This window comes from Catharus ustulatus, chromosome 18 (genome assembly GCF_009819885.2).
Source record: "Catharus ustulatus isolate bCatUst1 chromosome 18, bCatUst1.pri.v2, whole genome shotgun sequence".
Lineage (NCBI taxonomy): Eukaryota > Metazoa > Chordata > Aves > Passeriformes > Turdidae > Catharus > Catharus ustulatus.
Genome location: NC_046238.1, coordinates 708735 through 733803, shown reverse-complemented (window position 1 = coordinate 733803; position 25069 = coordinate 708735). Strand labels below are relative to the sequence as shown.

The following is a 25069-nucleotide window of genomic DNA, read 5'->3' as shown; positions in this document are numbered from 1 at the left end:
CCATCCATCAACCCTGGTGCAGGAGTTCTTTTCTCAGGAGGGAAAAATTGGAGCTGGAATTAGAGAAAACTCCAGTTTTAGTATTTTTTCATAACCTTGGAAGAAACAGGCAGCAAGAGGATAAATTTTTCCCCATTCTGTCATAGAATGCTTTTGCATTGTTAGAAAGGCTAACAAATACTGCTGGAATTAAGAAATGAACCTGAAGTGAAAATTTCAGTGAGTATAAACTGAGCAACTGCACCCACTGCACTCACACTTACACTGCCTGTAAAATCATTTATACAATGGGATTTGGGAACCCCACTGCCTGCTTTTTAAAGAAGCCAGTCTTTGTGGAGGAAGGAGAGCTCCATATTTATGCAAGGCTATATGAAATACGTGATCTATGGGTCTGGGCTCTCCCCAGCTCACTTTATTCTGATCTGCAGCAGAGATGGAAGAACGATCCAAATGCAGCTAAAGCCCCAGTCCAGAGAAACAGCAGAAGGGAAGATATTAGGGTCAAGTCCCCAGCATGACTCCAGAGATTTTGTTGACTTTACCAGCAGCACAGCATTCTAAAAATACTGGGAAGCTTTATTAGTTGAGCCTGAGATGGAAATGCATACATGTCTGTCATTTCAAGTTTGCAGCTATATTTCACCTGTTTTCTTTCTATTCAGACCAGAAAAAGTCAGTCATTAACCAAAACAACCTGACTTTGCATCCTTGTAACGCCCCTTATTTAAGGATGCTGAAGGCATTAGAATAAATACTATAATTCCAATAAACTTGGCAAAAATATAAACAAGAAGGATTTAAACAAACAACATAGATTTTCATTGCCCTGCTTGAATTTCTCCTTCCACTCAAATCACCAAAGAAAAAAACAACACACAAACCAATTGCAGATTTAATCTTTCAGCCTGCCCTTACAGGATTAAGAGTTAATACTTCTCATAACTGTAGTCTCAGTCTGTTTTTCTGGTGTCTCAGAAAGAAGCAATTGCAGTAACTTGCAGAGAAATTTTATGGATTTCTTTTTATTTGTCTTTAGACATAAACCTTAAAGACTCAAGTATGTTCAAGATTTCCTCCAAAACCACAGAAATGTGAAGTTTTTGTAATAAACGAGAGGTTTATAGGTAAATCCTCACAACTCCTCAAAAGCTCCAAATGCTGTGGGGGTGGTTGGTGTCCCACAGCAGCTCTTCCAACACAGGACACATCCATGGAGCCTCACCTGCTGCTGCTGAGGCACTGAGGCTGCTGGGCTCTGAGAGGGGGCATTCAGCACAGCTTTGGCAGAAAGGGAGGAAATGCTGGGGTTTTGTCCCACAATCCTATTCCCAACTGATGTGGAGTTACCAGAGGAGAATGACAGTGAATTCCTCCCCACTTGCAAACACACAGATGGGAACAGAACACTTGTACAAAGACAAACGTGTGTGAAGTGTTTGCACATCCCTCCGTGACTCCGAGTAATCTTCTTGGAGGAGTGAAGTATTTGTTGATACAAATGTCAATAACTGCTAAGTGATGATAAATGTGTGACAGGCTGTTGTCAGGAGATGCAGAGAGCCCTGAAGACCCCTGAGGAGGAGAGGCTGGTCCCAGCCAGGCTCAGGGCATGGTGCTGGGCACTGAGTGCACTGGTGGCACTGCAGGGACAGAGGATCACAGGGTTACCTCAGAGCCTAAAATCTGGCACTTCCCAGTGTTTGAAGCCTGCAGATGAAACCAGACAGTAACTTCTCCCTTTCTGAGCAAACATGGGATGTTTTCTGGAAGCTGTGTGCCTCCAGGGCTTTGCACAGCACAGGTCACTCCTCTGGGCTGGCAGGAGGTGATGGGGGCTGCTCAGGAGGGTGAGTGACCATGACCAGTGTGTCCTCCCCTCCTAGAACTCAAACAGATGCTCCTGTGCATCTCTGGCTCCCCTCTCCAGCTGTTACTGTGTTCTGGGAATGTTTGTCACTGCTGGGACACGGCTGTCACCATGCAAGCACAGAGCTCCTGCCTCTGCCCTGGGCAGCCTGTTCTGAGGCTCAGAACATTCTGGTGATGAGAATTTCCCTAATATCCAACCTAAACCTCCCCTGGCACAACCTGGGGCTGTTTCCTCATGTGCTGATGTTCCTGTAACGAGCTTTGGAAGGAGAAGCAAATCTGCACAGGCCCAGAGTTTCAGAACCCCGGACAGAGCCTGGCTGTTCCCTCTGCACTCCTGTGCTCCTCCACCTTAAACAGCTGAAATCTCAATGGGAGACACCCTAATCTACCTCTCTTTGGGGCTTTGATCACTGATCCAGAAATGTACTCCTGCCACTTGACCAGGCTTTAGTGAAGACTCAGCAGGAGAGAGCTCCTTTAACACCAAACTTAGGAAATCCTTAGCAAAGAATTCTCTGTGTAATGAATTCCTTGACCGCTACCCAAGGATACTGTGAGTGCAAATACACTCCCAGGCTGGAATGATTATGCTAATCCAGAGAAGAGAAAAGACGTGTTGTGTATTAATCAAAGTCATGAGCTCCATTTCTCATTGTTCTTGGACTAAGTGATCAATACAGCAACACTCACTTGCTACAAGTACAGAGGGGCTCTCGGAGGAATTTACATTTATCTTGTCCCTGTGAAGGAAATGCAGCTAGGGAAGGTTCCTCATACCAGAAAGTTAAAAGGAGCATTATTCACCAATATTTAGGAAAGGCTGCTTTGTCAGAAGGCTCAGAGTACTCAAACTGCCATCTCCACTCTCCAGAATATCACATACCATAAAACCACAAGGGATTAATCAAATGTCTTTGGGGAAGGTTTTTTCTTCATTTCCCGAAGAGCACTTGGATGTCATTCCTATGAACAAAGACAGATATTCCCTTTCTCCTGTCTACCACAACCTGTGTTCTCAGAATTCCAGAGTTCTTTCTGTGCTGCCTGATGGGAACCCACAGCACAAAGTCTGTCCTCCCTGTGATCTCCAAACGCTGTTCCTGCCCCAGAGGGCACTGCCCTGTGCTCAGCTGCCCCAGGCTGCTGCCAGGAATGCCAGCACACTGATTAAACATCTCATCAAAGGACAGCCAGGATCCCATAGCCAGCTGGGACTCAGGAATGGTCTCAGGGCTGTGCTGAGACACAGAGAATTCATAAAACTCTGGGAGAAATCCCAGCCAGTAAAGCTCATTTCACTCCATGAGAAAAAAAATAATAAGGCAGCAACAACAACAAAACAAAAAATAAACAAACAAACCAAACAAAAAAAGTATAAGAAACCAAAACAAAAGGAACACTGAAACTTTCTTCTGCTGGAACTAGTTCTAAATAGTTGCCAGGAGCAATTTTCAGCTGGCTCCAGTGTATGTGAAGAAAAGGACCTTACTCTAAAATCATGTTCTAGGTGATTCACAATGTAAGAAGGTGGAAGGTCTTGTGTAAGTCACCCTCTCCCTGTGTGAGGCTGCCACTGGAATACAAACTGCATCATCAGAGCAGCTTACACACACACTGAGGCTCTCTGCAAACCATCCCAGGTCACACGAAGCCCTGCTGGATCACTGAGCCCCACAAACACAGAAAACTCAGTGTGATGGAGTAAAACCCACTTCAGCAGGGATTCAGGGCCCTGCACAGCCAGTCCTTGCTGTCACCTCGGGCTGAGAGTCTGCAGCCCCTCCCCAGCTCACAGGAAGGCAAGGGCAGAACTTCCATCCCCAGAGTCCCTGCTCAGCCACCTCCCAGTCTCTGAAGGACCAGGATTTATCCACAGCAGCCTGTCCCAGTGAGGGAGCTCACTCACCATGGCCAGCCCTTGCTGTGCAGGCTGGCAGCTCCTCCTGCTGTACCTGGGATCCCGTTAGCACCAACAACTCAGCAGCAAACCCTTCCAAACCCACATGAGTGATCTCCCTTTGTTAGCAGGGAACCTGAATGGATTTTCCCAGTACAGTGCAGACATCAATAAGTATTATCCTCTAATCAGCAGGTAACAGGACTTAAGCAGCCAGTCTTGTCAATAGAGCCATTAACTAACTAATTAAAGGAACCATTAATAAACGTATCCAAATTGATTTCAACTTTTCTAAAGAGTAAGATAATACAAAACAAAATTCTGCTTTGAACATTGTGCCAGCTTGCAGGGCAGCTGAGTGAACAGCAAAAAATGAATTTTCTTGTCACAAGGTACCTGTACAAGTTAAACTGCTTGTTACCTGGTACAATTCTTTACTTCATATATAGATATATATCCTGAAAATCAATTTTTCAAATACTTGGTTTTTTATGAGTCATAAGATACAGTATCTCAACAAAGCTATTTTCCCCCAAATATGAATTTCAAATTCTTTCTCTTTTTTGATTCACCAGAAAGGTAAACCATCAAACAAGGAGCTCAAATGCAAAGTTTTCTTAAGGAAATTTTTAAAACAAAGCAGATGTCAATTTGTAAAGATCCCATAAAGGCTTGCCATATTAGGGAATAAGATCAGGGAAAGCACATGTATCAAATATATGTGCTGGGAAAGCAGAAATGACTCTAATTAGAAAATTTCTCCTCCTGCTGAAATCTGAAGAGATAAATTCTGTTTCCTGTTAAAGCAAAGTAAATCCAGAGTAATCCCCCAGAACCTGCTCCAGCGTTGTATCAAGGTAACAAGTAGCTGAATTTAGTCAGGGTTCTTGAGAATCAGATTAAAATTAAGCTCTGGAAGTGGTACCCACACCCAGAGAGGGCCGTTAGCAGGACAGGTCGTGCTTTAATCAGCAGAGGACGATGATGGGCTGAGATGAAGGCTGAGGTTGGTAATGAACCTTTCCAAGTGCTGCCTCATTAAACACCCCAGAGTGCCTGGTGCTCCCAGGGGCTGTGCCACATGCTGGGACATTAAACTGGACACTTCTGTTTCTGCATTTGGGAAAACCAGAAGCACATGCAGGATTTCTTTCTAAGGGCTCTTCCCTTCCATCCTCTCACGTTACAGAAATCCCAGAGGATTTGTCTTTTGCTCACTGTGTGGCTGCAGCAAACCTGGAATATTCTCCTGTCAGAGAAACATGAAACATGCACTGAATGTTCCCATGCCACCTGCAGGGAGAAAGTCAAGTAAACTTCAGTTCAGAGAGGCAAACACCAAAAGCTCTGGGAAAGGCTAATTTAATACATCTGTCACACCCAATTACTGAGTGCAGTAATCCAACACATCCATTGTTTTCCCTCTTCAGACAGAGAAGAATCAATTGCCCAGGCTCAGAATTAAACATCTGTTTCACAAAACAAAGACATTAACCTCCAAGTTTGGTTATGAACCAATAAAATCCATTCAGCACTGCTCAGTGACAAGTGTTGTCTCCATTGCTGCAGCCAAACCTCAACCTGAGCCACTGCACTGACTGAATTTCAGAGGTGCTACATGGGCTGGGGATACAGAGACTTCTTTTACTAACACAATATATTTATTTTAAAATCTTCTGCTGTGTTTTCTGACACTGGTTGCATAGATGGAACTGAATATTTAGATGTAACAGAATCAAGTATTGTAAAAGAAACAAACACAACTGGCAGCTTTACATATTGGAAAACATCAATTCATGTGTCCATAATCACAAAGCTTTTGAACAGTATAACAATTATTTCATTGTTTTAATTGTTATCCATCCTTAGTACATACAAACCAATCACATATAAAGTAAGAAGCAGACCCGACCAGGACTTTTTACTTTCAAGTAAACCTTCACCATTTTAGAAATAAAATCCATACTGGATGGGGGAGAAAGGAGCAGAAAGAATGTTGAAATTGTCCTAATTCAAGAATATCAGAAATAAAACACTGTGAAAAGGAAACAGCTCCCACTTGTTTAACCTTGTGGCACACCATGGCACCAGGGACTCCTTGCCAAGCAATGTTTTATGGAATGCTCTCCCTGCAGGCTTTACCTCAGCTGTGCACAGCACTCAGTGTTGTCACTGATTGCCAAGCTGTCCATACTAATTGAAATTTGGTAAAATTTGGTAAAAAGTGAAAGCACATCTTTGGCTTCTCAGCCTTTCAGGGATCACATGAACACAGATTTACAGTGAAATGGCAAAGAACACCAGAGCTGGAAACTGTTCTGCAATGCCACTGGGTCACCCCTAACCCTCCCCTGGGAACTGTATTTCCCTGGCTAGGACTGTTTATCACAGCGTTCAGGGGGAATTGTGAAGCCTGATAACTTGAAATAAATGAGAAGATGGAAAGACTGGAATGACTGGTAAATGATCAAAATTAATCTGTGTCAGTCTCTAAGCACAAATAGCATTTTGCTTCTCCAAAGGGTCAAGGATTAATTCCATTTCAAAGCACATAATTACCACCCTCTTCTGTTTCTTGAGGACATTCACAACGTTGTAGAGATCTTCCAAAAATATTATCTGGCATTTCTAGAACTGTGCCTATAATGTATTTTAAAAAGCATTATGTTAGCTATCTCTAAACATATCTCTACATCTTTTTATATTCATGCCTTAATAGGCAACTGCAAAATGAGTACCAATTAGCTCCTCAAAGTATACAAGGATTACCAGCCCTTAAACCAGATGCATATTCCAGAAATCAAAACTGCAGGAAAGCCACTTAACCCAACAGAAATGGAACAGAGGCACAGGATCTGGCCAAAATATGAACCTTCATCAGGAAAAAATACAGAACAGGCCTCCTGAAGGTCTGTATCTATTAACAGGACCATGAGGTTTTCTCCTCAGATTTTCCTAAGCAAAGTTATCAAAAGGTTACAATTCGAGGCCAAATTCCCTTGAGAAGGAAAACAAATCTACCAAAATAGCTACAAATACATGCCATGGATTAAAGGTTATGTAAAAAGCCAACAGGTCAGAAATACCTCTCCTCCTCCTCTCCCTCCACAATTCTAGCTAATTAGATTGAATGCCTTTTTATTTGGTTCAGTGCAGAGAATTTCTGAAATCCCAGTTTAATCAAGCCTGAGTCCTACTAGTCCTCTGAGGCACCATTTTCTTCAAAAGCCATAAACTTCAGCTGAGGTTGTGGTAATTTTACAGTATTTTCACCCCCTTGAATTAATAATAACAAAAATCTAATAGTATCCCGGTGTCTCACCTAAGCTTTATTAAAGCATTTAATTTCTGATCCTTGAAATATCCTCCTTTCTGCCCAGACCTCTCTCTTGTTATTGCCAGGGACCCTGGGAGCAGGCGAGCACCAGGAGGATGCTCAGCCCTGGGGATGGGTGTGATGCCATCCCAAAGGATCCAGGAACCACACAAAAACAGAATTTGCTGTTCCCTCAAGCTCAGGGCTGAGTTATGGCTTTGGCTGTGTAGCTCCAAAGACAGGGGTTGAAATCTGACTTTTTATCTTTGATTGCAATGCTACCACCCTTACAGCTGTTTCCATCAGAGCTGCCTCTGGCCAGAAGAGGCACTGGGCTGCAGAAAGTTAAAAAGTGCTTTTTGCAGTGTCACAGCGGGGCTGACAGGAGCTGCTCTTGGTGCACTAAAGATGTCCTCAGCCTAAGAACAGAGAGGGCTTTACCTTATCAAGGTAAAACAGGAGCTGCTTAACACAAAACCAGGAAATTCAAACTGCAAAGCTTTTAATTACCAAGGGGACAATCAACAGGAACAAGCTTTGCCCTTTCAAAGGTGATCAGAGTAAGGAGAATGCTCCTTTTTAAATGTGCAATACTAGCCTCAGTACGAAGGTGAACTGATGAATAAAGCTCTAATTGCAGGTTTGACATTATAAATGGAGGGACTGGAGGGCCTCAGAGCCTGTACAAACAGCAAACTTGGTTAGTGGCTTTCAGACCTGAGCTCTGGACAACAATGTGTGTGTCCAGGGCAGGGAAACAAAGGCAGGAGCCAGCAAAGCCACACCCAGCTCCATAAATAAATAAATATTGAATTATTCCAATGCTTTAACTCAAGTCTCAGTAACCAATATCTCTAAAATTATAAAATCAGCTCACCTGTCTGAAGCTTGTAAGAACATGTGAAAAAAAACAAGCTGTGTGGAAACTTCTTAATGTGTGAAAAGGGATTATTTTCTAAAAATTGGAATATGTCTGATTTAACAGAATGCCCTGCATATCATCTTCTGGGGCCACCAGCTGTGGAGACTGAATATCCTGATCCAGCTCAGAAACAATGTCAGAGGAATTTAATTTTAGAAGGCAGATATGGATTGTTCTGTGTATGCAGGAAGCATGGAAGCATTATTTGGGAATGATAAAATCCTGCCTTGCACCATAGCACTCCTTTGTGCAGTCCTGGGAAGGGAGAATGCAGCTCAGTGCTGTGATCAATGAAAATCTTAACAACAACCCAATCAATGTGAATCTCTTTGGAAAGGACATCAGGACATGCTGGTGTTCATTTGCCTCAGGCTGGGCTGACTTGGCTGTGTCTCCACAAACCCCTGAAATTCCTGAGGCTCCAATCCAATCTTTGCCTTCTGACACGAACTCCTGCTGCACACAGGACTGCCACTGGATTTCCTAGGATTTTATGGGGTTTCTCTGCTCTTTCAGTAAATGCAGGCTTGGCTCTAACATACAAAGATGTGAAGGAACCTGGTATCTGTAAAAGTCTCTCAAGGTGGTTGTAAAGCAATCTTAAGTTCTGGATTGTGGACGTGGGTTTGGATTGAATTATGAACTTTCAGATATTTGTGACTGGTCTGAAAGTGACTTTGAATTTGAAGACAAAGAAGTTCTGCCATCAGAAGTTAACACAGGGAAACTGAATATATGCAGGGAAACAGAAATTCTGAATTATCAATTTCATCCATTTCTGTTGTTATAGTTCCTAACACCACATCAGGATCCCCGAACCCCAGGCAAGATTCTATCCACTGAGCTGGGAGCATTTTGTTCTTAAATTTAAAACCAGATGCTTCTAAAAATCTAGTCTTCATCTACAGAGGGAAGAAATGTGTTGCTAAACAGATGCTTCAATGCAATGTTATCTTAAAAGCAGGAAAATAACCAAGATAAGGACATTCCTACATCACACACTCTCTAATATTACGTGCTTCCATGTTTTAATTATGTGGAAACAAAAGCTGTTTTAATTGAAGAGAAAGCAGCTACACAAGCTAGAACTGGAAAGTGAAATGCCTTAAGCAGTTCTTTGGAGGACTTCACAATGCCTGACAATTCCAATCTATTAGCTATCCCTCTCTCCACAGAGATCATGATTAGCCAGCAAACTTGCCCTTTCAATTCACTCAAAGCTTCAATCTATTCCATCTGTGCTCTCTGAACCTTTCATTTCCAATAGGTTCAGGGTAATTCAGAGCAGCCAGGGAGGCTGACAAGCTCTGCCCTTCTTTCACATCCTCGGGGCTGCATGCTGACATCTTGGAATGAATTTAGAAATAAATACAGTATCACTGCTTTCGCACAACAACATCGTTTATTTGAATTCCATTAAGGAAGCACACAGGTGTAATTAGGAATTGGGCCATGACTCAAACAGCCTCTTGCCCTCATGCTGCTCTCACCATTCTGCTGTAATGGAATAAAACCCTCCTGTGAGCTCGCAGTTTGACCTAAAGGCTGAATGCCTTGAGAATCCAGATGGACAGAAAAGGCAGCTCTGATGCAGATCAGTGAGCATTTGTAGGAGTCCTTGCACCTTGCTGCACACACTGGATAGAGTGGCACCTGTGAGATCACAGCTCCACGTGGAATCTGGCTGCTCCTGAGCCATTCTGCTGCTGGACAGGAGCAGGAAGCCCACACAAGATGTGATGAGTGTTAGGACTTGACCAGCTCAGTCACACACCAGCTCATGAGGAAGGAGACAAGCAGGTGAGGAAGAGCTGGGCAGTGTCAGTGTGACAGGCAGGTGTGAGATCTCATCCAAGAGCAGTCTGTAATGCTAACAGAGCACTGGGAGCCAGGAGAGAACTCCAGGCTGGTGTGAGATCCCATCCAAGAGCAGTCTGTAATGGTAACAGAGCACTGGGAGCCAGGAGAGAACACCAGGCTGGTGTGAGATCCCATCCAAGAGCAGTCTGTAATGCTAACCCAGCACTGGGAGCCAGGAGAGAACACCAGGCTGGTGTGAGATCCCATCCAAGAGCAGTCTGTAATGTTAGCATGGCACTGGGAGGAATGGAATCCACACTTAGACAATCATAAATCCCATGAAGAGGGATGCTCAGCTTCTTGGAAATGCAGCACCAGCCACGGGTGATGGCAGAAAGTGACCACAGCTCTGACTGGGGCAAGGACACAAAACACTGGGGCAAGAACACTGCTGGGGCAAGGACACTGCTGTGTCTCCCATCCTCATTACATCCTGCAGCCTCTGTCATCACTGCTACAGAATTCAGCTCCTCAGAATTACTTTGGCTGGATTAAGAATACAAAGATCATTTCCAAAATCTTCCAACTCAGCCATTAAAATGCTCAGCATACTTTAAGTAGGTCCCACTTTGGGTTGGAATCCTGCAGCTGCATCCAAAACTAGGAAGTGCAGTGACCACCACATTATCAACAACAGAGTGGGGCTTTCCCTCCCCATGTAAAATTTCAACTACACCATGAAAAGCAATTAATGAGGAAGAAGGCACTGATCATATTTGTTATACAGAATTACCTAAATTTCATAGCTTTATCTTACTATTATTACCATTTTCTTCTTTAAGAAATGTCTCTGTTTCGTAGCTGCAGTGGGATGTTAATTTGCTGAAGCATAGCAGCTGCAAATGGCAATTATAAATATAATTATAAATACACCAAGTGATCACTGTCAAGTTTTTCTCCATTTTGCCTGGTTTCTATGCCTGAACAACAGCTAAGGTTGAACACCACCTGGCTCTATAATCATGATGTTTTCTGCAAGGGAATGGGAGTGAAAAGGCCTGGGAACTGATCACTGGATGTACAGTTTGATGCTACAAAAAGCAAGCACTAATTGCAGCCTCCGAAGGCACTCAGCCCTCTTCCATGTGAGATCTGGTGAGCGCGTGGCCTCGGGCTCAGATTATTCACAGCCCCGTCTCTGTTGGAAAGCTTTTCTTTTTGGTCCGTTAGCTTTCCATCAGATCAAGGAGCTCAACCACCTCAGTAGGCAATGCACTATTACTGGAGCTGGTGCCTGCAAAGAACAACCCCAACCTCTGTAAATGAGGGAAAAATATGAGTTTTCAGCTGTCTGTGCGAGCTCTCTGCATGGCTCATTACTCAACTGCAGAAATGCCAATGCCACACAGGAAAGAGACTGCAGCAGCCCAGCTGAGGCTGACTCAGCTCCCCCATCCATGCTCCTCTGCAGATCACGCTCAGCCCAGTAGAGAATTATTATAATTTTGTTTTCTGTTTACAGCTTACAGTCTAGATTTAAGTGACCAAAATCCATCACACAAAACACAGCAAAGCACCGATGGTCAACCACTGCATCTGCACTGTCCCTCTAAAGTGGAGTTTTTTAATTTCCAGGAAAGGTCTGTCAGAACCATTTTCTACAGCCAAATTACAAGAATTCTCAGCACTGTTCCCGTGAAGTTAGACCTTGACTTATTGTTCCCAGCTGTGTTTTCACAGCACTTAGCACAGTTCTCACAGCAATGCTGTGTGGTTTCATTATTTCCTTCTCTGGAGCTGTGTGGCATCTCCAGGAGCTCACAATGCAGCATCTCTCTGCTCCCAGCTGATGTGGGGCAGAAGGCAAGTTCTGCTGGAGAGCTGAGAACAAAACAAAAACCTTCCCAGCATCACCCCTGGCCTGCAGGTCAAGGGAAGACACTGAGAGTATTTGGCAAGTGTGAGAGCTTCCTTTATGCAAAGGCTAAGAATGTGCAGAGAGACTTCTTAGTGCTGCAAAAAAGAGGTGAGAATGATGAAGCTTGCATTCATGGGAGAATATTGTACTGCAGAAACAAGAGGAGTTATTTTCAACCACTGAATGCAAAGGAGTAACTGAGCATCAGTTGTTCTGATTTTCCTTTCAGGCAGGTGAAATAAAGTACAAACCATTTCACATGAGATTATTGAGAAAATAAGCAAAACTCTATCTTGGCTGCTGCAACTTGCATTCAGCATAAGCAAAATTAAGATTTATTTATTCCATGAAAATTTATCGTAGTTTAATATTTGTCTTAGTCTGAAACTGAAGTGTAAAGAAGGGATTGTATCTTCTTAATTTAAATTACTTTAATTGACGTGAGGGCAACTCTGCAGTTTGGTGGAACATAAGTTTCACAGGATAAGATCAAGTACCTGTGCAAGTGAAGCCATCAGAGCCCTGCTGGCTCTGGTGAGGGGCTGTGCACACCCAGAGTGCCTGGAGCAGCCCACAGATCACAGCCATTCTCGTGTTCTTTACTGTGCAGAGTAGCAGCACAACACAGAGTTCCATCTTTATTTCCTCTCCTTGTCTTCCAAATTCCATAAATTTCTTCTTGCTTGCCCTCAATCTTAATTTTCTGGGCTCCCAGCCTAGAGTTTCAATTATTTTCTGATAACTTGTATAGGTCAGTACTAAAGTTCAATGTCATCCTAAATCTAAGATTATATATGGGCTGTTTTCCCCTGTGATTCCTTCTTTCATCCCACTGCTGAAAACAAGACTTGGTATTGCAAGAGAACAGTGGCAGCACTGACCTATAAATAAGGGGGCAAGAGAAAGTGCAGGAGTTATGGAGAGATTCACTTGCTGAGTGTCTGAGGGAAACATTTATTCAGAAATTGGAGAAGAAAATGATGAGGTACTGGAAGCACCATTTGCCAAGGCCCAGTCAGATTTAGACTAGGAAGGAATACAATGATCAGCTCTTCCCAAGACAGATGTCAAAGGAGGACAAAAGAGAATTGAAAGTGCCACAACAATTCCACAGGCTGCAGGGGAGGTTTTGGTGGTGCCTGTTTGTAGGAAGGAGACAGAACAAGTGGGAGAATGTGTAATTCTTGTGACAAACTGATCTGCAACACGTCAAAGAGGGGCAAAAGGGGCTGAGGGAACGGTGCAGTCACCACCCATGGGAGGATCAGAGGGCTGCTCGTCTCAGAAAACAAAGGAGAGTGTACTGAATGAAAAAAGGGATGGTTTCAGCACTTCACAGAGTGAACTGGCACCCTGGGAAAGCCCTCCTACACCAAACAGCATCCTGCAGGAATCTTCAGCATTTGGGGAGACTTCTCTTCATCCCTGGGTCTTCACTGTGTCCCAATAACTGCCCAGTTGTATACCATAAATACTAAGGGCTGGGAGAGTTAAGTACCTGGGATATTATCATCTCACCTACTGCCACAGCTAAAATCCTACAAGGTGTGGGAATGCTCCCCTCTGCACCCAAATCCAACTCACTGCTCCTCACCTGGGCTGCCAAAGCCCAGAGCTGGCAGCACTGCAGATAAGCTGCCAAAGCCATCCTCCTTTTCTGGAGTGCTGAAAGGAGAGCAGCTGAAGAGAACCTCTTCATGAACCATCATATTTTATTATTGATGCAATTTGATTATTTGATGAGAACCTATAATGCACATGCAGACATTCTAAGCACCAAACTATAAATACAGGAACAAAGGCCTGCTATATTTAGTACTCTCCACTTACAAGCTTTTCTTTTTCTTCGGGGTCTGATCCAAACCAAACTCATAATTCTGATAGGAATAGATGAAAGGATGGAAGGAGCACATGACTGCATAGAAATAGAACAAAAACAAACAAATACATGTTTCACCAGTGATTATTGTACCATTACTCTGATCTACTGCTGCTCAGATAAAGAGGCTAAATAAAAAGGCAAGCAAAGACCCAGTTGTGCTGATATTTGTATTGTAAACTGCTGCAGCTGAAACAGCAGGGAACATCTTCAGCAATATCCAAAGTTATGACAGGACAAATGGGAAAAAAAGGTAACAGCAGCAGCAAACTCCTGAGGAAGATCACAGCGCTCAAGCATTCCCCTTAGTTAGCTTTACACAAATGAATAATTAACAACAACAAAGGAGCACTGAGATACCACTCAAAACATCAGCCTGGTGGACAGCATTTGGGAAATGCCACCCTCTCTGTCAAGGGAATTCACAGTGGTATTTTCTTTGTATTTTTCCAACCTGAAATTAGATAGAGGTCAGACTCCATGTAATTTCAAATGAAAGAACCTAAAGGCAAACGAGCAGGGTTGTGTCTGATTCCCTGTGTGTTCATGCAAGGTAGCTCAGAAGGTCAGCAGAATTCATTTATTTTGACTCTTTCAACCTCCATGTCCCACCAACAACACAGGGACCAGCCAACAGTTCCTTTCACCATCTCATTCCCACCACTGCCCACTATGTTCACAACTTACCAAACTGAAGGAGCTTAAAATAAACCCCAAAGACTTGAAGGGGCAAAGGAGGAATGAAGTATTTCTAAGATCTGCACCATCTGTCAAAAAACCTATTTTTTTCATAAAGGGTTTGCTGCATTGTTAATACAGACATTGAAAATATTTCCTTTAGTAGTTTATTAACACAGATTACAACAGAAATAAATACAAAAACATCTTTATGACATCTTCTTATAAAAAGCTTTTTATGTTCCCTTTATCATGCTGCTGTTTGGAAAGGCTTAGCATATTAATTGTACCATCAGGGGATGGCATCTACTCAATCTCTTAGAATGTTTTAATCACACAGATGCTTTTGTGGTATCTTTGTTTTTTTCCTTACCCCACTCTTCTTTTCTCCTCTTACAGGCCTCTGAGCAGTTTGTGCTGTCCAGCAATCAGCATCTCACATTCCCATTTTTAACACAGATGGTAGAAATTAATTATTTTCATGTGGTAAAATGCACAGCAGATGCTGCAGAGCTGCAATTAAACCAGATCCTGCTCTGAACACCTTGTATCCTGAGCAGACAAGACAGTTTAAAAAAAAGGGAAAGCAGGGGCCTGGAGTGATTTTTCAAAGGTTACAGAAAGCCAGTGGGTAGCCTCACTCCTAAATCACCATCATGAACCATTACATTCCCCTGCTCTCATAAAGAACAGAACTCTAACCAGGTAAAACGATTGCATTTTTGTAAAAGGATAATAATACCTGACTTAAAAAATGGGATGGAAAATAATGCTTTATAAGGTCGTTTAAAAAAATAAACCAGTGCTATTAGAAGGCCATTCCAAGCTATCAGTCATTTTTCCCACTTTAGAGCCCATCAAACAGAGACATTTCTCTCCACAAAATATCAAACAGTATGAGATCCTCAGTTTTGCTGGAGATGCCAATGCTCGTGTGTGGCTTGTCTGAAGAGATTTTGTTTATTTTTAAAAACGCCGAGCATGCTGCCAGGGCTGTAGTACAGCCTGGCTCAGTGGAAACCCATTAAAAGCACTTTGCTGGGCAGATGGTGTCAAAGAGTCAGGAGCACAGAACAGAATCCCACTGTGCACAAGTGTTCAGTATGCAAGAAATCATCTCCTATCAGACAGTGCTGCAGGGGACACAGGCACGGAGAGAGAGCAGAGCAAGCAAAGTCAGGGTAGGCTCCCAAAATATGGAAAAGGATGTGGAACAAGGGAGCACAAAGTGGGGAGCCCCAGGTGAGCATGGCAGATGTGCACAGAGCACCAGAGAGAGCTTTAAGAACACCACAGTGATTCAGAGAGGGGTGACCCCCCTCGGCATTCAGAGGGACAGCAAACTCAAAGCAGATTTTGAACATTGCCCGTTACGTTTTGGACCCCCATCTTTCACACCTGACTCACAGGGCTGCTGGGCAGTTGGCATTTCAGTACAATTCTGGGAGTGGGGACAAAGAAACTTGTCAGTGCCATCTGGAAATGGCCTTGCTGTGGCAGTCCTAGAGCATGACAAGACTTGCCAAGTCCTGTATCAGATGTGCACTAACAGCAGCACACTGCCTGGCTCCTTCTGCAAGTGTTCCCTTCCCTTCCCTTAGAGAAGGAAAGACAAGTGTGTTCAGTGCCTGATCCTGTGGGTGAGCACAGCACATAACAGAGCCCCTGACTCTGGGTTAAACAGATCCTAAACAACACACACAGAGAAAATGAGTGTAAAAGTATTCCCTGCACTCTGCACATGAGTGGCAATGAACTCCCAGGGTGTGCTCACCTTTGTCCTCTGCTGGGCACAGCCAGTGCTCAGCTCTGCCCAAATCCTGTGCTGTGCACCCATGAAGAGATCCTTCTTCATCTCTAGAGCTACAGACTTGTGACCCTGAGCAAACTAGATCCTATTTTTGTTTGTGAGAACAAGGTAAGGATGACAGGAGTGTAACTGCAGGTACACGGTGTATTTACAGATTTATCACACTGCAAAGTTTTGCAGAGCTGAGTAGTTCTTTCAACAGTAGCTCAAAACACAATCTACAGGAACAACATCAAGCTCTCCTTCAGAGCAGGGAAACCTGACAATATACCCCACAAAGCAGCAAATCTGACACACACAGACAAGAAAGATAACTACCCCATGTGTACCAGCAAATCAAAATTAACCAAGCAAGGCTGATTACATTAGGACAGAGATGCAATGCTAAAGGATAAATACAGATATTTCAAATACAAGCAGATGCAAATCACCATTATTTTCATGAAGACAAGTAGAATGAGTCACCATGGCTCAGCAGAAAATGGAGGATACAATTATGTGCTAATCCAGAATCTTTGGTAAGTGAGTGGATTGAAGATTAATTGGGATTGTTTCCTTCCCTGTATCATGGATTAGATCAATATTTAGAGACAACACTGACTATTTACCTCTGCCAGCTTTGGGCTCCTCCTCTTGCACAGTGAATTTACATAAGGGATACTGAAGACATAAAACTACACTTCTAAAAATATAAATAAAAAGCAAGTGATGTTGAGGGCCCACAGAATTCAAGGTTTTGAGACCCTTCAGCATTAGATGAGACTACCCTCTGTGACTTGGAGGATTGTTTTTAGCATGCAGGACATGCAGACTCATCTGTGTGATTATCTGGACATCTGCCTTGCTCCTCAGCAAGAGATCTGCAGACTGTCTGCTCAACAGTCTGCCTCTCTTGAAAGCAAACACATCAAAGGACAAGATGTGGAGCATCCTGGCTCAGCTGGAGAGAACTCCTGTTGCTCCTGAGTCCATCTCAAAGCTGTGTCCCCCAAGGAAGAAGAATGTGTTGACATCTCTCCACACCTCTGCTAGCAGCACTTGGTGTTGTTACCCCTGCTGCATTTTTTATACATACCCAGCTAACTGATTTCTTCTGTTGTTTTTGTAAGAGCTACATTATTCAATATTCTTCCCACAGTTTAGAATCTACACAGTCATTTTCAGATGTGGGTCTGTTTGCTTACAAACCATTACCATAGCAAATTTCTGAAACATTTTAGCCAAAAGTCTTTATTTGCAAATAAAACCCCAAATAACTGAACGAACCAAACCAGTTCAAAGTAACTTTAAAAACAGAGCCAGATGGGCCTGTGAGAAGGTGAAGTGACTACAGGAGGAGGAAAGAAGCCTTCTGTTTTGTAAACCTGGGGAAACGTGGCAACATTGATGAGCCCGCTACCAACCTTTCATACACACTTGTACAAGAAACCAAAGTGCATTTTACTGAGCCACTTCCAGAGAAACAATTGTCTGCAGCACAGAAAACTCCCTCAAGGAACCTTTCTGGAAACCTTGATTAAAACATCGCAGCAGTGAGGGTGTGAGAACAAAGCAGCATCCTCTGTGTGCAGAGCAGAAGCTCTGAGGCAGCTCATTGACCCCAGAGTGGCAGTGCCAGGAGTGAGTGGCAGGGTTCTCCTGCTCTGCTCCACTGAGCCACTGCTCAGGGCTGATGGAAACAACCTCTGCTGCAGTGGATCACAAGCACTCACACCAGCAGGGCTGTGGCTGAAGCACTGAGGCAGCACCAAAGAGCTCACAGCAACATTTCCAACTACCACAGTTCGTCTCACTGGAGCGGTTTTTCTCAGCCCTTTCAAGGAAAAGAGCCAGCTAAGCTCCTGAAAGAAATCCAGAGCATCCTACTCAGTGCCCTGGCTGTGGTGTTGTCACAGAGGTCTGTGTTCCCCAGCAGACACAAAGTGGGATGCAGGCTGAAAGCAGCCTTGTTACTTCCACTTCCTCCCCTCGCTTTTTCCTCGCTGCCACGCAGAAGGTTTCTGGCACTGGTTTCACAACACTGCTCAGATGTTCTATGAATCACCACTGGTGTGTGGGCTACAGGCTGAAAAACACTCCAGAAAACTGTGTCTGCTGGAATTCAAGGCTGCTGAAGGCACTGAAATGCTCCCTGGCTGGATCAATAGCTGGGTGTAACTGTGGCAGAGCTGTGGCTCACACCCTCCTCTGGGTCCAGTTCAAGTCCCAGCAGGAAGTGGAAGTTTGAGTTGGTACCACACAAATCAATGTGCTTTGGCAAATGAAGAGTTCAACCCCTTGGCTTTGTGGGGCCATCAGACCAACACCTTACTCTGGAATTAAGTCTGTTCTAAAAAAGAAGCAATCGGGACATGAAGAGGCCAATCCTCATTCTCCAGCGAACTGTGCCCACATTTCAACCCTGGGCTGAAGCAGCCTAACATCCTCAAATATGTACTTTAAACTGCTCATGATAATTACTGTTATCTACATGTCTCAGAACTACTTAAAATCCACTTCATTTGGAGCTGTCATTAATAATGCAGCAGGCAATACTACAAAGAGTGGTGAAAACCAAGTAATTTAATGTCCCACTTTATAAACCAAACTTGTGATGAATCTCAGCTTCCCTGCAATCAATCTGTGTGCAGTCATGTTTATGTATCCTAGGACCCGTGACAGACTGCCACTAGACTTGGCATCCACAACCACCTGAGAGCTTGATCTAATGTGAATGCAGCATGAAAAATCAGATTATCTTTTGATTCTCTCCTTTATTAAATAAAACTGATCTTTATTGAATGAAGCTGCTTTTATTAATATCTAAAACATTGGTTGGTGTCACAGAGCCTGCCAGTCCTAAGGAACTAATAAAAGACAGAAGTAAAAAATGAGAACATTACAGGGAAATATTAGAAACCAAATCACATTAAGCCAGTATTGCAGCTGACAAATAAAACAGGGGTCTAGCCATGGAATTTTTTGTTTAGTCTGAATTTATTATTTTTATCGAAAGAAAAGGAATCAGAAAGGGGCTTTTCCCACAAGTACTCCATGGCAAGAAGCACAGCAAGAGAGAAAAAGTGCAAGTTATGTTCCACTTCCCTTTTACAGAGCCTCAAACAACTTCAAGTGCAATGCAGCTGGGACAAAGCACAACTTTGGGTTTAAGGAAACTGCTTGAACTTAAAGCTGGAAAGATTGAATTTGTTTGGGGGGTTTTCCCTGTAGGCAGAGCTGACAGGGAAAGCTCCTGCTGCCCACACGTGTACTTCATGCTCACCTGAGCAGCAGCACCCCTGTTCCATGCAGAGCAGCTGCACAGCTGGAGCTCCAGATGCTGGGATGGCTCTGGCCACACCACCAGCACTGTACTTTGAAAAAAGAATGTGTCCCTCATGATCACAATCACAGTCTGTCAACATGAACTGCAATTCAACCCTGAACTCCTGTCTAGCCACCACTAAGGAGTGGGAAAAAAATACATCTCCTAAATCAAATAAAACAATCTTTGACTTTAATCCCATATACAGAATTACATCCATTACTAATATACTACCACTTCTCGAGGGGAATGAACCAAAACTAGACATTTGGGGTTTGGTCTCCTTGTTTCCCATGCTCACTGTGCTGTAACAGGAGATTTCCATCACTGCACATGTGCTCTGCACATCTCTAGCTATGGGGAACACCCTGAGGGGATACAAGGAAATCCTGCCTAATACACTTGCCAAGCCTCCATCTCAATAAAATTGAGAGAAGAAGAAAATGAAACCACAGCTCTATGGCCTGAGATATCATTAGTGAGCAACTTGAAGGAAGATTTCTGCCAGAATGATACAGAAGAACACAAAATGCTCAGCAGAACACAAGCAGAAAAAGTCATTAAAATATTCACTTGTTTTTGTACTGACAAACTTGAAATTTGAAATCAATGAAATCCATTTTTATCTGGAGACATCCATAATGAAAAAGGACCCTCAATCTTTAATCTCACAATAATCTCAAAAATCATTGGCATCTTACAGGAGATGCTGTTTTCATTCTAGACTTAAGCCAGGCATGGAACTGGGAGCTCAAATAAAGTATTGAAGTTTTTATTGTACTCCAGTAGAGCTGATGACTTTCCATTTCCACAAGAGAACAAAATGCCCACGTTATTGTGCCTGTTCTATATAGTCTGTTTTCATTAACCTCAGCTGGACCTGGCTCTTTTTTGACTGAAGATTTCCCCAGAAGTTCTTCTTGCCTTTGATAACAAACAGCAAAATGCTGCACTGACTGAGGGCAAGCATTGGCCTCCGAGGACTGACTGAAGAAAACTCTGCTGAAGACAAAGCTGTGAAATGGAGCTGCCCCAGCAGAGCAGTTCCAGAGCACATCACCTCTGCCCTGCCCCTCCAGGTGTTACCAGATTGACAGGACATGAACACACGTGCATTGCAACATCACTGCAAGGGGGCCTGGTAGGATCTCAACTGATCATTGAAAACAGCGTTTCATTTCTCAGGCTGGAGCTCTGCATTTTACAAGATAAAAGCAAAGCAAAATCACAATAGTATTCTCAAGTCTTCAACATTATTACCTGGAAGATTTGGAAACTGTGCAGTACAAGGTGTGTTGCCATGGTTCTCAGTAATAAGCAGCAGCCCTATACACAATAGACAGCTGATTGCTGTTGCATGTTAAAAGCTTTTGTATCTCTTTAGGAAAACTTTGTCATCGTGTCATAAATGAGAGAGTTTTTCCATTAGCAACAGAAAAGCATCAAAGAAACATGCCCTGTAGTAGTAATCATGCCTGATTTATTGTTTGTTCATCTTACTATGTGGAGGGGGGTGGGAACCAACCTTTTACACTGTGAAGTTCGTACTATAAATCTCTGGAACTCTCTGTCTTTCCAGTGTAAGGCACAGCAGTGCAGATGGAGGCTGTTACCAAAGAAAAAATAAACAATTGCACTGAAGATAGATCCTGTGTCACTAAACAGCAGAGGCCTGGCACTGACACAGCAGCAGTGCCTTGGGTAAGTGCAAGATCAACAGCACAGCCAACACCAGTGATGCTGCTGGGATCTCATGTCTGGTTTCATGGAATCACAGAATTCTTCAGCAGAAAAACCTGAGAGCATCGAATGGCACTGCTAACCCAGCAGTGACCATTCACCCTGACCACAGCCCCAGGCACCACAGCTACCCCACAGCCACAGCCTGTTCAGTGCCCCAGGGATGGGCACGCCACCATTCCCTGGGCAGCTGTGCCACGGCTTGACAACCCCTTTGGTGGATGATTTTTCCTGGTCCATCTTTCAGAAGAGATGCAAGGAACATTTCAGAATGAGATCACACATGAACGCTGTAATAGCTGAGTTGGCAATAAAAGAAACGCTGTGTTCTGTAAAAATGGAATGTCATTTCTTGCAACCCTGGAATAAACTGCAATCTCAGTCCAACACTGTGTTAAGGCAGCGTTAGGGCAGCAAACTGAAACACAGAAAAGCCAGGGAATGAAGAAGTTCATACTCCTACTGCTCTGTGAGCCTACCCAAAGCACTGATGGTTGTGCTCATAATAAAATACATCATTTACAGCCTAGCTGGGCAATCACAAGCTACTGGTGCGCAATGTGAATGAAGCAATCTCTTGAAAGGACTCTGACTTCTAATCCCTGCTGCTAATGCATTTCCAATTGCAACTTTAGAACAGGACTTATGTAGGCACTGCATTTAGGGAACATTTGAGAAGACTTACAATTTTGTTCCTTTATTTCTGTACCTGTTCTAAGGAAAAAACGAAGAGAATGACATTTGATACAGGGAACCACCTCAGAAATACAGAGCTATATATTCTGCCTTCTGTCGTTAAGTTCAGTTCTGGATGAAAACTAATTAGTACAAATAACTCACTTAATGAAAAAGAAAAGTGCTGATCTCTGGAAGTGTAAAAGGCTGCTCAGAATAACTCATACCTTTTTTTAATAGGGATATTTATAAGCAGTATGTTTGCAAAATCACAGATTAAATGCATTTGCTCTTATTCCCCTCTGAAGACTAAACCACGTGAAAACTTTGTTTTTCTGCCAAAATATAAGTGCTGATGCACAGTATCTGCTCGGGTAGAAACATATACTTCTCCTAATTTGTATTTCACAGGAATGCTCAGAATCATCTAAATTAAGCATTGCAAAAGTGCATTCACTTTTTGGCTGAGGCCATCAATGAAAACTTTTACATTCCGAGGAAGCTCTGAATGCACACAAAAAGCCGTGCACTGTGCTGCTTTTGTGATCCCGACTGTAAACAAGCTGCAGGGCTCCAAGAAGGAATCGCGGAGTTGTCTGAAGCGATGCCATCAGGACATTCCAACTCTGTTCAGCATGCAGGGTACCAGACACTGCTACAGCACCTCATCAAAGCTTTTACGTGTTCCACTAAGTACCTGTTTCCCTGGTCCAGAAAACACTGCCAGTCAGTCTGACACACGGGATTTTTAATCTGAAAAACGGCACGGAAGGTAACGGTGGGGCAGGCGACTCCAACAGCTTGTACCTCTGGGGATTTCAGATTTCCATATCACAAACCCTTCGCAATCCACAGCAGAGCTCCCAGCTCAGCTCAGCAGCAGCATCTTCTACAAGTACAGCAAGGAGGTGACAAATGCCTCAGGGAACTGCCAGACTGTCTGTCGTGGTCAGCCAAGGAAAGATCCTTCCACTCACGCTTTCCCATCACATCCTCTGTGTTTTTGACTAGCACATGGCTCCCCGCGAGTCCTCCCGTTCTGAGCTGTGGGATCAGCACTCAAGGCATTACAGAGACAGGGGACAAAGGCTCGCTGTGCAAAATAAGACACAAGATGCAGCGAAACACAAGAGATTGAGACTTACCTTTGGAAAAAACTGCTGCCAGGCTCAAGAGCAGAGGCGACAACAGATGCCCCATATTGCTAATCCCGGATGCACACATCCTACGGTTCGTGCGGCACTTAAGAGCAGTTTCACACACTTGGCAGTCTAAATCAAAACCGGTCAGCTGGAGAGGCTACCTTTGCAGAAAAGGTCATCTGGAAAGCGCAAAAGGGATTTCCTTCGCAGACAAGACTTAGTTCTTTAGCGTTAGCCCCCCCTTCCTCCCTCCTTTCTTCCAAACAGACGATGCTGTGAAAAGCCCCCTCTCCGCTCGCAGCAAACGAGGATCGGTTGTGGTTCAGCCCCGTGTCCGTGCGGGCTCGGGCAGCGCTGCCGCCGCCGGGATGCGCTTCACGCGGCCAGCGCCCGCATCCCGGCGGAGCCGCACCAAAGTTTAGCTGCAGGAGATGCTGCTCAGCCCCGAAACCATCCACACTCGCACGGCTCGCTGCTGCGCGCTCTTTTTTTCCTTTCGCCTCTTATTTTATTTTTTTTTTCCCCAAGTTCCCGGTCTCCTCCTTGCCCTGTGCACTGTGTGCACTGTCTCGGATCCCGGGGCTCAGGCGGCGGGGCGCTCAGCGCTGCCGGGGCCGGCGGCGGCGGCCGGCGCGCACCCCCCGCCCCCGCGGCCCGGCCCGCCCGCCGCGCCGGCCCCGCCGCATCCCGACCGGGCTGAGCCGCGCCGAGCCGGGCCGAGCCACCGCTGCCCTCAGCACAGCACGGCACCGCCGAACTGATAAATACAGAGCGCGCAGCCAAGCTCCGCCTCAGCCCCGGCGGCCCCGCAGCCCCAATCCCCGGGCAGCGCGGCGCGGAGCGGGCGGAGCTGCGCGGCCCCTGCCCGGCCCCTGCCCGGCCCCTGCCCAGCTCCTGCCCAGCTCCTGCCCAATTCCTGCCCAATTCCTGCCCAGATTCTGCCCAATTCCTGCCCAGCTCCTGCCCAGATTCTGCCCAGATTCTGCCCAATTCCTGCCCAGCTTCTGCCCAATTCCTGCCCAGATTCTGCCCAATTTCTGCCCAGCTTCTGCCCAGTTCCTGCCCAGTTCCTGTCCAGCTCCTGCCCGGTTCCCCCGGGATGGAGCCCAGCTCATCCTCGGCGGGCAGGGCACAGGGCACAGGGCAGGGCAGAGGCGGCTCCGGGAGCACGGACAGGCAGAGCATCCCCGCCCTGCTCCAGCACCATCCCCGAGCTGCTCCAGCACCATCCCCGAGCTGCTCCAGCACCATCCCCGAACTGCTCCAGCACCATCCCCAAACTGTTCCAGCACCATCCCCGAGCTGCTCCAGCACCATCCCCGAGCTGCTCCAGCACCATCCCCAAACTGTTCCAGCACCATCCCCGAGCTGCTCCAGCACCATCCCCGAGCTGCTCCAGCACCATCCCCGCCCTGCTCCAGCACCATCCCCGAGCTGCTCCAGCACCATCCCCGCCCTGCTCCAGCACCATCCCCGAGCTGCTCCAGCACCATCCCCGAGCTGCTCCAGCACCATCCTCAAACTGTTCCAGCACCATCCCAGAGCTGCTCCAGCACCATCCCCGAGCTGCTCCAGCACCATCCCAGAACAGCTCCAGCACCATCCCAGAACTGCTCCAGCACCATCCCAGAACAGCTCCAGCACTATCCCAGAACTGCTCCAGCACCATCCCCGAGCTGCTCCAGCACCATCCCCAAACTGTTCCAGCACCATCCCAGAACTGCTCCAGCACCATCCCAGAACTGCTCCAGCACCATCCCCGAGCTGCTCCAGCACCATCCCTGCCCTGCTCCAGCACCATCCCTGCCCCACTCCAGCACCATCCCAGAACTGCTCCAGCACCATCCCAGAACTGCTCCAGCACCATCCCCGAGCTGCTCCAGCACCATCCCTGCCCTGCTCCAGCACCATCCCTGCCCCACTCCAGCACCATCCCAGAGCCAATCTGTCCTGTTTTCAACTCTCCCCAAGCCACTGCATCAGTCGTGAGCCAAATCAACTCCGATGCATGCGGAATAGGGGAATAGTGTGAGGGGTGTGTAATGGAATACTTCATACATGTTGCAAAAACAGCAGCAAAAAGCCGACATTTGGTCTAAAATAGTCTCCAAAA

At 45.2% G+C, this 25069-nt stretch overlaps 1 protein-coding gene across 1 annotated transcript in view; it reads right to left on the bottom strand.

Moving 5' to 3' along the window:
* Nucleotides 1-23565, bottom strand: part of TMEM132D (transmembrane protein 132D) — a 189660-nt gene extending 166095 nt beyond the window's left edge. Inside the window, exon 1 of the mRNA XM_033075746.2 lies at nucleotides 22960-23565. Within this exon, the coding sequence (XP_032931637.1) occupies nucleotides 22960-23038 (79 nt within the window). The 5' untranslated portion in view covers nucleotides 23039-23565. The remainder of the gene's footprint in view (nucleotides 1-22959) is intronic.
* Nucleotides 23566-25069: the final 1504 nt, after the last annotated feature.